Source organism: Theropithecus gelada, chromosome 15 (genome assembly GCF_003255815.1).
Source record: "Theropithecus gelada isolate Dixy chromosome 15, Tgel_1.0, whole genome shotgun sequence".
NCBI classification, from domain to species: Eukaryota; Metazoa; Chordata; class Mammalia; order Primates; family Cercopithecidae; genus Theropithecus; species Theropithecus gelada.
In genome coordinates, this window is record NC_037683.1 from 29,207,298 (window position 1) to 29,221,505 (window position 14,208).

General features: G+C 40.7%; 1 protein-coding gene across 1 annotated transcript in view; it reads right to left on the reverse strand.

The window, feature by feature from the left end:
- The window catches only part of UGCG (UDP-glucose ceramide glucosyltransferase), a 39,006-nt gene that overhangs the window by 15,170 nt on the left and 9,628 nt on the right, over positions 1 to 14,208 (reverse strand). The window contains exon 2 of the mRNA XM_025359921.1: positions 5,557 to 5,698. Within this exon, the coding sequence (XP_025215706.1) occupies positions 5,557 to 5,698 (142 nt within the window). The remainder of the gene's footprint in view (positions 1 to 5,556; positions 5,699 to 14,208) is intronic.

A 14,208-nucleotide genomic window follows, 5' to 3' on the forward strand; every position in this document is an offset into this window, starting at 1 on the left:
CAGCACTTTGGGAGGCCAGGGCAGGTGGATCACCTGAGGTCAGGAGTTCGAGGCCAGCCTGACCAACATGGTGAAACCCCATCTCTACTAAAAATGCAATAATTAGCCAGGTGTGGTGGCATACGCCTGTAATCCCAGCTACTTGGGAAGCTGAGGCAGGAGAATTGCCTGAACCTGGGAGGCGGAGGGAGGCTGCAGTGAGCTGAGATCGAGCCATTGTACTCCAGCCTGGGCAGCAAGAGTGAAACTGTCTTGGGGAAAAAAAATAAAAATAAAAGAAATTTGCAGTTGATCACAAAAGAACCAAGACTTAGGTTAACGAAGAAGGTTTAGCTAGCAAGATTTTTTTTCAAATGAAAAACATGTTTTAATAATTAAGTCAATGGGGAAAACAATGTATATTCTCCTCGTACTTTCTACCTACCTACTGCTGTTATTATCTATTCTATTCAATATCCACCTCTAATGACTGACCAAACTTGCCACGCAAGAGGTACTGAAACCAACTTGACAGTTACCTGGTCTCCAGAGAGCAGATAAAATCTGAAAATGGAAAGGGCCCTACTTCTACCATCCTCCTGAAATTTCCTAAAGAGCTGACTCTAAGTCACGAAAGTGTCAGCCAGCCTCCCATTCAGACTCACAAAACAATGTTTGGTTGAGCCACCAAAAAGGCAACGACCTTCACAATAATGATTAGAGAGGTTAAGTGACTTTTCAAAGGACAAAAGTAACAATGAGCTTTCCTACTATAGGAGGCTGCTCAGCAAGGCTTGCTCTAAAGAGTTCCTTGTGGCCGGGCGCGGTGGCTCAAGCCTGTAATCCCAGCACTTTGGGAGGCCGAGGCGGGTGGATCACGAGGTCAGGAGATCGAGACCATCCTGGCTAACATGGTGAAACCCCATCTCTACTAAAAATACAAAAAACTAGCCGGGCGAGGTGGCGGGCGCCTGTAGTCCCAGCTACTCGGAGGCTGAGGCGGGAGAATGGCGTGAACCCGGGAGGTGGAGCTTGCAGTGAGCCGAGATCGCGCCACTGCACTCCAGCCTGGGCGACAGAGCGAGACTCTGTCTCAAAAAAAAAAAAAAGAGTTCCTTGTTTTCCCAAACATAGCATAGTTTCTTTAATGCTTTTTTTTTTTTGAGACAATGTCTTTCACTGTCACCCAGGCTGGAGTGCAGTGGTGTGATCTTGGCTCACTATAGCCTCAACTTCCCAGGCTCAAGCAATCCTCCCACCTCAGCCTCCCTAGTAACTGCTGGGACTACAGGTGTGCACCACCATACCTGGCTAATTTTTGTATTTTTAGTACAGACGACGAGCTGGTCTTGAATGCTTGGGCTCAAGTGATCTGCCCACCTCAGCCTCCCAACATGCTGGTATTACAGGCATGAGCCACTATGCCTAGCTTTTAATGCCTTTTTAATTCTATTTTGTAAGTATGACTGCATACGATGAAAGGAAATGTTTATAAGTAATACAATTCCATAAAGTACAATAAAAAACTAATCTTAGCTTTTATTTTCCCCAGCAAGAGAAAACTTTGTAAAAATATAGTACTAGATATATACTCAATGGGAAGAAAAATGTTATACTAGTGTTAAGTAGGGAGGTCATAAGTAAGGGAGGTACAGTCTGCCTTTATTCAGATGCAAGGTTAAAAGTTTTAATTTTTATTGATTACAGTGCTTAAACACAATTTTTAATTAAAAACAAATACTTTCTGATTAGCCAGAGCGTAAAAGAGACTCATATTCATACTATCCAAAAAAAAGTTCAGACTCAAATACGTAAGATTCATTTGTTTTTCATATTGGAAATAACACCAAATTGGAGGCAGCATTCCAAGTATTTTCTAAAGTATCAGCTTTTAACCAGGAATCGTTTTTCAGCTATCAGCTCTGTGTCTTCACAATTTGATCAGATATTTTATTTGCTAAGAATCCCTGTATTAAAATTGTTAAATCAGGCCAGGCATGGTGGCTCACACCTGCAATCCCAGCACTTTAGGAGGCTGAGGTGGGTGGATCAACTGAGGTCAGGAATTCAAGACCAGACTGGGCAACACGATGAAATCCTCTCTCTAATAAAAATACAAAAATTAGCCAGGGGTAGGGGCATGCGCCTGTAATCCCAGCTACTCGGGAGGCTGACACAGGAGAATCGCTTGAACCCAGGAGGTGGAGGTTGCAGTGAGCCAAGATTGTGGCACTGTACTCCAGCCTGGGTGACAGAGCAAGACTCTGCTTCAAAAGGATAAATAAATAAATAAATAAATAAATAAATAAATAAATTCTATAATTGCAAAAAAGAAAAAAAAATCATAGTTATGATAGGTTCACTCTGTTAATAACTCTGATAGTTAATTTAGGTATTCTTCACATGGCCAGAATGTACTGAAGTAAAGCCATCAAGCCCCTTTAGATGCAGATTACTGACTATTCCTGCTACTGCTTAATCTCTCCCCAAATCCTTTCTATGCTGGTATCAAATGAATGTTCAATGTTGTGGAAAATGAACTGCATCACCTTTTCATTCTTTTATGTCTTCCCAAGGAATGAGTATCAGTACAAAAGTAGATTTGTAAGATGTATACAGCACAGAGATCTTTCAGGGCAACTAGTATAGTCTCACAAAAATTGAAACCTAGAAATTCAGAGCAAGTACCAGTAGTAGCAAATTTTCTTGCACATGTCCAAAATCAAATAAAAATTTAAAACTCCAACCTACGTTCTATTATTTCCCCCAAATGGCCTCTGATGGTCCTAACTGAATATGAGAAGAGAAAGTTATGTCCAAAATGAAAACATTTCCATACTCTGGTAAAACGATGTTCATACCAGGCAAAAAGCAAATATGAAAGGACACTGCACCTGGCAGTCACGTAAATGTTTATTTTGTGTCTCCTTGACTTCGTGGTGACACAAATGCCTTGTCTGTTCACACTCAGATATGCGTGATTTCAGTGGTTTAACTTTAGTCTCCTGTGGAACATTTGTCATTGTATTTGGTTTTTACAAAGTAAATAAAATGCTGTGAGATCAAACATTTCCCTTAGATTGCAGGTACTTTGCACTTTTCTGCTTTCCAAATGTTCTATTTATACAGCTAAATATACTTTTATAATTAGAAAACAAAATTATGTACCAACAAAGAATAAAATAATCTGCAGATACTATTATTCATTTTACAATGAATGTCAAAATAGCTTTCTCCTCAACCCACTTAAATGATATAACTAAATGGAAAAAGAACTACTACTGTAAGTGAAAACAAGAGCTCTTGAGATCATTCTAAACTGTAATTTCCAAAAAATGTTTTTATTTCAATTTTTTAATTTTTATTTTTTTTGAAGGTGGGGTTGCCCAGGCTGGTCTTGAACACCTGGCCTCAAGCAATCCTCCCACCTCAGCCTCCCAAAGTGCTGGGATTACAAGCACAAGCCACCACGCCTGACCAAAATCTTCGTTCACAATAAATCAGTTATGGAGTCATTAGAAATGTTCATAATCAATGGATACATATATCCCTGGGGCTACTTTTAAAAATTCTTTCAGTACGACATGGTGGCTCATGTTTGTAATCCCAGCACTTTAGGAGGCTGAGGTGGGGAGATTGCTTGAGCCCAGGAGTTCAAGACCAACCCCAGCAACATGGCAACACCCTCTACAAAAAATACAAAAATTAGCCAGGTGTGGTAGCACATGCCCATAGTCCCAGCTACTAGGGAGGGTGAGGTGGGAGGACTGCTTGAGCCTGGGAGGCCGAGGCTGCAGTGAGTCATGACTGTGCTACTATGCTTCAGCCTAGGTGACAAAGCAAGATACTGTCTTAAAAAAATATATATATATATTTCTACAACTAAACCCCTCACTAATTTCCTCAAGCATTTAAATCCCATGACTATTGTCTCACAAGCACCACAACATAAAAATTCCATAACCAATTTTAAGAGTGGTTGAATGGGGAAAATGAAAGAGGACAGTTAAAAACTGAAATGCGAGATTAAGCTTCACAATGATAATGCACAAGACTCTAAGCTATGCTCTAAGATTCATTCATAATCAATGAAAAATTTCATTCATAAACATTAATTCTCCTTTGCATTTACTTTTACAGAGCTTGAAAATCTTTCAGTTTTCTCACTGCAAAGCTTATTTTACAATTAATTTTATTTATATCCTTCTTTCTGAATTACAAAAGGCTAAGTTTCACATTTTTTAGTCTGAAAAAACAAGTATATACAATTATATCTTATTTTTTAAAAAACTATGTATTTAATTGATTGACGTTAACACATTTAATTCAAATTTCTAAAATTATTAAACATATAAACACAAGCTAGAACATACAATTTTTTTGCTTCCAAACAGCTTTCAATACTCCAAAATTGTCTTCTAAACTCCCAAACTCCAAAGCAGTAATATAAAAACACTAAAAATACAACTGAATGATACTCATGTCTACCTACTTAATAAGTGCTGCATTAAGGCTATCACATCTGTGTCTTCTCTATTCTTTTCATTGGTGCTACCGAGAAAAATAAAGGCTAAAAGAAAAGAAATAAGAGCATGAAAACCAGTCACCATGAGAAGTGTAGTGTGCATATCATCTTCCTTCTGACTATTTGAGCTACCCTGTCCAAAAAAATTAAGAGGGATGACTCCCCAGTAGCAAAAAGAGCTATGGAAAAACTGAGGCAATAGGGTAAAAACTGAGGCAAGTGAATAGAGACTGCAAAGGGAAAATTAAACCATACTGAGAGTCAAGTGGGTAGAAGCTTAAAGACACATTCTTCCCACAAGTGATCTGTTACCACTAAAATGCCCTTTCAAAAGCAGTGTCTCAAATAAGCAATTTAATACAAAGCTGCTGTAAAGCTAAGTACGAAAATCAAAGAATATTAAGTTCTTCTAAGAAACTACAGGTGGACTACTAAAGCAAAGTGATAAAAAAAAAAATACTTTCATCTCAAGAAAACCGGAAGTTCTCCAATTAAGGGAGTACACTGAGTTTATAGATACACAGATTATAAAGACAAATGGCATAAGCAATACAATTAGCTATTAAAATCAGAACAGTAAGGAAATTAAAAATGAGGTAAGATGAAACCCTACCTTACCACTAATTGTAATCTACTCTCGGCTCAAAGCCAGTTTCTCCAAGGAAGTCATGTTGAGTTCTAGCTATACTGCAACCCATTTCAGACCACTAACATTGCTTTCTCCCTCTCCTTGTCTCCTCTTCCTATTGTTCACATCCAACTCTCATGGAAGAAAATTTTTATTTTCAAACTACCAGGCACTTGACATTGTCTGAGTTTCAGGTTTACTCAGGGATCTCTACTTCACACGGACATATAGGTGGTTAGAAAGGGAATTTATACCCCTTCCTCATTATATTTCTGTTCTGTGATGACTACTACTAAAGCTTATATTTTATGAGGCCAACCTCATCATGAATTTTTAATACCTTCACCTTTTACAGTATTAAAATCACTAAAGGTTCATCATGAGGGGAACAAAACAAAACAAAAAACCGTAACACGGTACTTACTTTGGGATAATCCAATTCAAAGAATGTTTCCAGGTTGTTTATTAAGTTAGGATCTACCCCTTTCAGTGGTTTCAGAAGAGAGACACCTGGGAGCTTGCTATAAGGCTGTTTGTCAGTTGCCTTCTTGTTGAGGTGTAATCGGCTAAAAAGCAAATGATACAAAAATTATTTCTATAGAATACATTCGTGTCAAATCAAAGCACTTACAAGCTATCAATAAATCACTAAATTCTAAGTTAAGATTTTTAAAAGTTGACATCTTTCTAAAAGAAGATCTAAACATGAAGGGAAGTAGCACCAGGTAAGCATGACTTTGAATGTGGCCCAACACAAATTCATAAACTTTCTTCAAACATTGTGAGATTTTTGTGATTTTTGAAAGCTCATCAGCTATTGTTAGTGTTAGTGTATTTTATATGTGACCCAAGGCAATTACTCTTCTTCCAGTGTGACCCAGGGAAGCCAAAAGATTGAATACCCATGATGTACTCTCTGACTGTTGCTGTACTCACAGAACTATGCCAGACACAGCGCAGACATTTCAATAAAATACATGGTGAAGAAACGAATGGCAGTGTTAGCCCAAAGATTAACTCCTCTTCCTCTTAAATTGCCATCGAAGTGGCCACAGAACTATAAAAACAGGTAAAATAAAACCCCGTCTGCAGCAGAAAATTATGAAAGGATAACCAGAACTTTCCGATAAATTTCTTTGCAGGGAGATAATACACAGTTAAAAGTAGTATCAAGCAGTGTGCACAGCAAGCAAGATAATGGGACAACTGGAACTCCCAATATTAATAAGGTCAGAATGGCAGGGGTAGAACAGAAGGAAACTGAAAGAAAGAAAAAAAACTAAATGATGAGAAAAATGTCTATTAATGACACTGGAAGATATACCAGTGCCACCGGTTCACAGATAAGTTGCCAAATGGCCAACATTCTCACTGCTGGTCCACTGCAAGGATGCTGCAGCACAGCAAGGCTCCTAATGAGAAAAGCAACGCCAGGTGCGGTGGCTCACGCCTGTAATCCCAGCACTTTGGGAGACCAAGGTGGATGGATCACTTGAGGTCAGGAGTTTGAGACCAGTCTGGCCAACACAGTGAAATCCCATCTCTGCTAAAAAAAAAAAAAAAAAAAAAAAAAATTAGCTGGGCGTGATGGTGGGTGCCTATAATCCCAGCTACTCGGGAAGGTGAGGCAGAAGAATCGCTTGAACCCAGGGGGTGGAGGTTGCAGTGAGCCAAGATTGCGCCGCTGCACTCCAGCTTGGGCAACACAGTGAGACTCTGTCTCAAAAAAAAAGAAAGCAGCAATGCTGGAGAACAGACAACATGCCCCAGTTAACATCAGGCTGTCGCAACAAGATGCCATTCAGTATAGTGGTGGTTTCTGAAGGAAGCCACTGAAGGCTTCCTCCTACTTCTCATAAATACATGACGAGTACTTCTCATAAACAAGTCTCCAAGCATTTGACAGTAATTAGACACTAGAACAATCATGGGTCCATCTGCAAGATATTCTAAGACACATGTTCTTCCACATTTTAACATCTCTGACATCAATGGTACCTTACAATTGCTGCCAGCCAGATGGCAGCTCTGACTTACTGTGAAAATCAACCAATGAGAACTTCCAGATGATCAAAAAATACTTGCATCAACACATCTTGATTTGATAAAATCCACTATTAAACTGGGAGTGACTTTTGGAGGGACACCAGTACCACTACCCAGACCAGTTAGCCACGGGTTTTGGTCTCTAACTAAGGCAAGTGTGTGCTGTAGCAAATATCTAATGTTTCAGATAAAGCCATACAAACAGTTTTATACACACATGAACAAATGCACGCCCACACACACCAGGTTTACAATGGAAAAACTTAAAAGTCAACAAGAAATTTCTAGAACAGGGTGGAATCAATTTCTGATACACCAAGTAACAGAAAACACTGGAGCACCATCTATCGCAATGCTACTCAAAGTGTGGTCTGATCCAGTAGTTGCTTTTTACTGGTTTGCAAGTGAGAAACAATTGAGTGAAACCTTTTAGAAACTTGTATAGCAATTTAACATTGCCATGACATCAAGCATGTGATCAGCAATTTATTTTCATTGTAGTTACCAAAGTACTGGCTCATGTCAGATTGGAAATTTTTTTTTTTTTTTAAAAGACAGAGTTTTGCTCTGCCATCCAGGCTGAAGCGCAGTGGTGCAATCTCAGCTACTGCAACCTTCACCTCCTGGGTTCAAGTGATTCCCCTGCCTCAGCCTCCCGAGTAGCTGAGATTCCAGGTATGTACCACCATGTCCAGCTAACTTTTTGTATTTTCAGTAGAGACAGGGTTTCACCATGTTGGCCAGGTTGGTCTCGAACTCCTGATCCTACGTGATCTGCCCGCCTCAGCCTCCCAAAGTGCTGGGATTACAGATGTGAGCCACCACACCCAGCCAGATTGGAAAAACTTTAAAGAACAACTGCTTTGCCATATAGTTTGGAAAATATTGATCTACAGAGTTCATCTAGAGGACCAGATGGGCAAAACCACGATCTAAAATGCATATAACCACAAAAGTAATCACTATTCTATTTCTAACAAAATAGCAGACTAGATGTCTCAAACCTACCGGGTAAAGAACATCTAGACTGCTGGGGAAAAAGTTTATATTACACAATTAATTGATTGAAAAGGATATATATATATATATATATATATGAGAGAGACGGGGTCTTGCTCTGTTGCTCAAGCTGGCATGCAGTGGTATAATTATCTACATCTCCCGGGCTCAAGCGATCCTGCCACTTCAGCCTCCCCAGTAGCTAGGATGACAGGTACACGCCACCAAATCAGGCTAATTTTTAAATTTTTTTTTATGGAGATGGGGTCTCACTATATTGCCCAGGCTGGTCTTGAACTCCTGGGCTCAAAGAATCCTCCTGTCTTGGCTTCTTAAAGTGCTGGGATTACAGGCATGAGCCACCACGTTCAGCCCCTGAACTGGTAATATACTGATATGGCTCAAATCACTAAAAATATTAAGAGGGTCTGATAAAAGAAATCTGCCACCACTACCCCCTCATCTGCCTGTTTCTATTACTGCTTCCCCAGCATTACTAGTTTCTTGTCCTTCCAGAGGTTTTAAAAATGCATATACAAGTCAAAATACATACACATATTTATGGTATACATGAGTTATATATGTACATATTCATAGATATAAACTTTTCTCTCTTCCTTTTTAATACAAGTGTAGTAAAAGCATGTTTTACAATACATAATTGAACCGTTAGGAAAATAAAGAGAAGAGTCTCTAAGGTCAGAAAGGAGAAAAAAATCTCTCAGCGAGTGAGTGCTGGAGTCCATGCTTGCCTCCTGACCATCCACTGGTCCCTGGTGACCTGGAGATGGAGAGAAGCCTGAGATAAGACTGACAGCACAACTGTTCTGAGAGCCTTGTGTAAATCTGGACTTCCTGAAAGGCAAGCAGAAAAATCCTGGTCCATACAGGGAAGATGCAGATGCTGTCTATCTTGGATTAAGTCCTCAGTGAAATAGAACAAAAGAAAAAAGTCTTGGCCAGGCACAGTGGCTCATGCCTGCGATCCCAGCACTTTCAAAGGTGGAGGCAGGTGGATCACTTGAGGTCAGGAGTTCGAGACCAGCCTGGTCAACATGGTGAAACTCCATCTCTACTAAAAAAGACAAAATATGGCCAGGCATGGTGGTGTGCACCTGTGGTCCCAGCTACTCGGAAGGCTGAGGCATGAGAATCCCTTGAACCTGGGAGGCGGAGGCTGCAATGAACCGAGATCGCGCCACTGCACTTCAGCGTGGGTGACAGAGAAAGACTCTATCTAAAACAAAAACAAAAACAAAAAAGAAAAAAGTCTTCTTGGAGAACACCTGACCACGTGGGTTTGGGCCAAGAATGCAACCTCCCTGTACCTGAACGAAACCCAAGAGAAGAGAAGGAAATGAGGGAAATCATCATATATGACCACAAATAATATGAAAAGAACCACACAAGTTCTAGAAATGACAGTTATGATCACTGACATCAGAAATTCAAAAGACAAGTAATACAGAATCCTGCATACTCACAGTTTACAAAAGAATTGGAACCTAGATTAGAAGAAGCTACCTAGAATGCAGCCCAGAGAGAGGGACAGGCAAAGACACAGAAATGATGAAAAAGTTTAGAGATGTGGACGACAGAACAAGGTCTAAAATCCCAGTGATTTTTATCTGTTGGTCCCACTGTGTGATCCTTAAGTGCTATTAAACTACCAAAAACATGCAGGTTAACTGCTGACCAAATAACAGATAAACCTGGCCCACCAATAATCTCAGTGCCTGTGGCAAGGCTTTAGGTTAAAAACAGCAGCAACGAAGACCATCTAAACTGTACTGAATAGTCTAGAGGTGATTACATTTTGGTAAAGTTTAGAGTAGATCCTATTTTTCCCTTCTCCCAAGATGTTTTACTTTAAATATCATTAGATACACCTCCTCCTTTGAAGAACTTTTCGTGTTGAGAATGCAGTATTTTATCATAGACTCATTCTGACTCTCCCAACAGCCACAGAGGTTTATGGATGAAGAGAATTGTTAAGTACTGTGTCTGACATTTCTACTCAAAATAAGCCAGACTATATCACAGGACCTTTAAAAAAACATATTTGTGCCTCCCCTCTGTCCCTGTCTCTCTCTAATATTTTCTTTCCAAAACCCAACGGATCAGTTTGTTGTGTACCCCCTAGGGTACAAGATCCTACCTCGCAGAATACTGTTTCAACTTACATAATGCAACCAACAAGGCCACGTGGTACAAATTACTTGAAATGTTTGTCAAAACAATAAAAGAATATCCATTAGGTCACCAAATGAACAAAACACCTGTAGCACCATGCTTGGCACACAGTGGTACTCCATGACTACTTCACAGTCACTTACTGAACAACAACTTTAGAGCCCCGAATGTACACTAGTCATTATCATATGCACTAAAGATGCAACAAGCAACAGGTGAATTCCCTGCTGTTGAGGAGCTGTGGCTTTAATGGGGAAGTTGGGTTGCACATGCCCAGAAAATCTTCTCCTTACAAAACTCTTAATAAACATGTCAACAAAGCTTTGCTCTGGACCATCGTTCCACATGTGGAAACAATGCCTTTGGGCATGACCAGTGTGTTGGACGCCAATCTACAGATTTCTACATAGAAATCATGAAAGAGTTTGAGATGTGGATGACAGAATAAAGAGCTCTAAAATCCCAGAGATTTTTTTTCAAAAATTTTTATAAAACCCCAGTGATTTCTTTTTCAAAATAATTTTTTAAATCCCAGTGGTTTTTTTTTCAAAATAACGAAGTTTCCAAGGTCAGAAGTAGCCTTGGGGCTGGTGCAGTGGCTCACGCCTGTAATTCTAACACTTTGGGAAGACGAGGCAGGTGGATCACTTGAGGTCAGGAGTTCAAGACCAGCTTGTCCAACACGGCAAAACCCCATCTCTACTAAAAATAGAAAAATTAGCTGAGCGTGGTGGCACACACCTATAATTCTAGCTACTCGGGAAGCTGAGGCACAAGAATGACTTGAACCCAGGAGGCAGAGGTTGCAGTGAGCCAAGATCGTGCCACTACACTCCGGCATGGGTGATGGGGGGCGGGGGCGGAGGGCACTGTGATCAATTGCCTAGTGTTTCAAAAATGGCCTCAATGGTGGAGACCTTAAAGTGGGGCAGGATTATAAGTGGCTCAGACGGGGTCTTACAAGTTTTACTGGTTTCCAACCAGTTTTTCTTTTAGTGTCTCAGATCAGGGTTTCTGCATTTCCTAGACAGTATGAACTTGAGCCTATGATTCCTACACGTTGCACAAGCTTTCTCATGGGTGTCCATTTCCACCCTTAGCCTAGGGCAGACGACTTGCTTTCCAGGTTCTATACTGGGAATCCAGTTCTTACCTTCCTGTAATGCATTTGGCTTGCAGCCTTGACCTTTTTGTTGGGGAAGTGGTGTGAGGGGGTACTTTTTATTGATACATAATGTACATATGATAAAGTCACATGCAAGTACACAGCTCAAAGAATTTTCTCAAAGTGAAACTGCCATGTAACCAGTACCCAGATCAAAAAACGGTATTAGCAGAACCCCAGAAGTCCCCTCATGTCTCCTTCCATGTACTACACTCCCCTCAAGGGTACTCCCTGTCCTGACTTCTAACACTACAGACTAGTTTTGCTGGCTTTAAATTTTTATATAAATGGAATCCCATAGGATGTATCTTTTCTGTCTGGCCTCTTTGGGTTGCCTTATGTTTGTGAGATTCATCCATGTTGCTACATTTAGCTATCATGTATTCACTCTTGTTACCGGATAGTTTTACTAATATACTACACTTTACCTACTTTCTGTGGATGGATGTTTGGGTTGTTTACAGTTTGAGGTTATTATAACTAGTGTGCAGCACTGACTCTGTCCTCACACTAATACTAAAAATCCTACTCTTCCCACCACCCACCAAGCCTTCAACTTTTGGACAAGATGAAGAAACACTAACTGGATTTACTCTCTCCCACCTGAAACAACCAAAAAATCAGAAAAAAATACAGGAGACAACAGTTTTGAAGATACTGGACATCAAGCAAAGGAAGAGAGTGATTCCTATGACACAGAAAATAAGGTAGGCCGGGCAGTGGCTCATGCCTGTAATCCCAGCACTTTGGGAGGCCAAGGCGGGAGGATAATTTGGGGTCAGGAGTTCGAGACCAGCCTGGCCAACGTGGTGAAACCCCGTCTCTTCTAAAAATACAAAAAATAATTAGCCAGGTGTGGTCTCGTGTGCCTGTAATCCCAGCTACTCAGGAGGCTGCGCAGGAGACTCACTTGAATCTGGGAGGCGGAGGTTGCAGTGAGCCAAGATCGTGCCACTGCACTCTAACCTGGGCAACAGAGCAAGACTCCATCTCAAAAAAAAAGAAAAAAAAGAAAAAAAAAGAAAATAAATTGAAGAACTCAGTCAAGAGTTCAGAAAAACAAAAACATCCAGCACCCAACACGGTGAAATTCAAAATGTCTGGCATCTATTAAAAAATTTCTAGGCATGCGAAGAATGAGGAAAATACGACCAATAACGAGAAGAAATATCAGTAAATTGAAACCTCCCCGGGATTCAAATTAGCAGACAAGACCAACCCACTACTTTGCATTCCCTCTTGGTTTCTGGAATATGCAGATTTTCCTTTCATATTTTCAGGCTCTGGGTGTATAAGTGTCTAATCATTATAGCATTTCCATGTGTTAATAGGAGAGGTGGTTCTCACATGTACACAGGCCACCTCTCATTCAGAAGTAAAGTCTGTACAGGATGCTGCAAATGCAGTGTGATACAGACTATCGTCAAAGTATGTTTGGAACACTTTGAGAGAAGAGAGATGGAAGCATCCAACTATTTCTAGGAGGCAGTCTTTCCAGACTTTCACACTCCAAGTGTGGCCCGTGGACCAGCAGCATTGGCAACACCTGAGAGTTTTTCAGAGCTTCGGAATTTCAGGCCTCACCCCTCAGAACTACTGAAACTGAATCTTCAGTTCAATAAGATCTGTAGGTGATTCACAGGCACACTCAAGCTTAAGCAGCACTGCTTTAAGACTCATCTCCGCTATAAATTCTTCGTGACTTCACAGACAAGGCTGAAAAGGCCTGGAGCTCATCCTCTAGGCAAGAAATAACCATGAAAGACTAAAAGGAAGCAACCAGGATCATTTTTGTATTTATAAGTTAAGAGAATAAAGTACAGGCAGGGGAGATGGAAGGCAAGGGAAAAATATTACAAAGGTCCAAAAGAAAGAGAGAGACAAACCAGAAAGGTATAAGAAACAAGTGAAAGGCTGGGTGCAGTGGCTCATGCCTGTAAGTGGCTCATGGGAGGCTGAGGCGGGTGGATTACCTGAGGTTGGGAGTTCAAGACCAGCCTGGCCAACATGGTGAAACTCCGTCTCTACTAAAAATACAAAAATTAGCCAGGCATGGTGGTACACACCTGTAATCCCAGCTAATCGGGAGGCTGAGGCAGGAGACTCGCTTGAACCCAGGAGGCGGAGGTTGTGGTGAGCCGAGTCTGCACCACTGAACTCCAGCCTGGGCAACAGAGCAAGACTGTCTCAAACAAAACAAAACATACACACAAAAGAAACAAGCGAAAGAAGCAAAGTCAAGAGAAGGTGAGAACTCACAATCAAGGAGCTTAGCCAACAACTGATGAGGGTGTTGGTGGAGGGGGAATGAAGGAGAATGAGGGGTATATCTGTATCTGGGTCAGGTTATGGTAACTAATGGTGCCATTCATAAAATCTAGGCACAATGAGAGATGGGAGAGAGTAATGAACTTTTGAATGTACGAACTTTAAGTTACTCTTAAGACATCAAGTGGTGATGTCTCATCTAGGAGACCACAGGTTTGCAACTTTTGGTATAAATAACGCCCACAGGTAGAGATCACAAGTGAATGAACCAGATGAAGAGACTAGGAATCTGCATTTTTCACAAGCATCCCAAATGATAAAGGCTGGCAGTAACCTACACTTGGAGAAACACTACATTAGAATATAAATTCTCCAGAGCCCAGCAAAGCAACAATACATAGTATG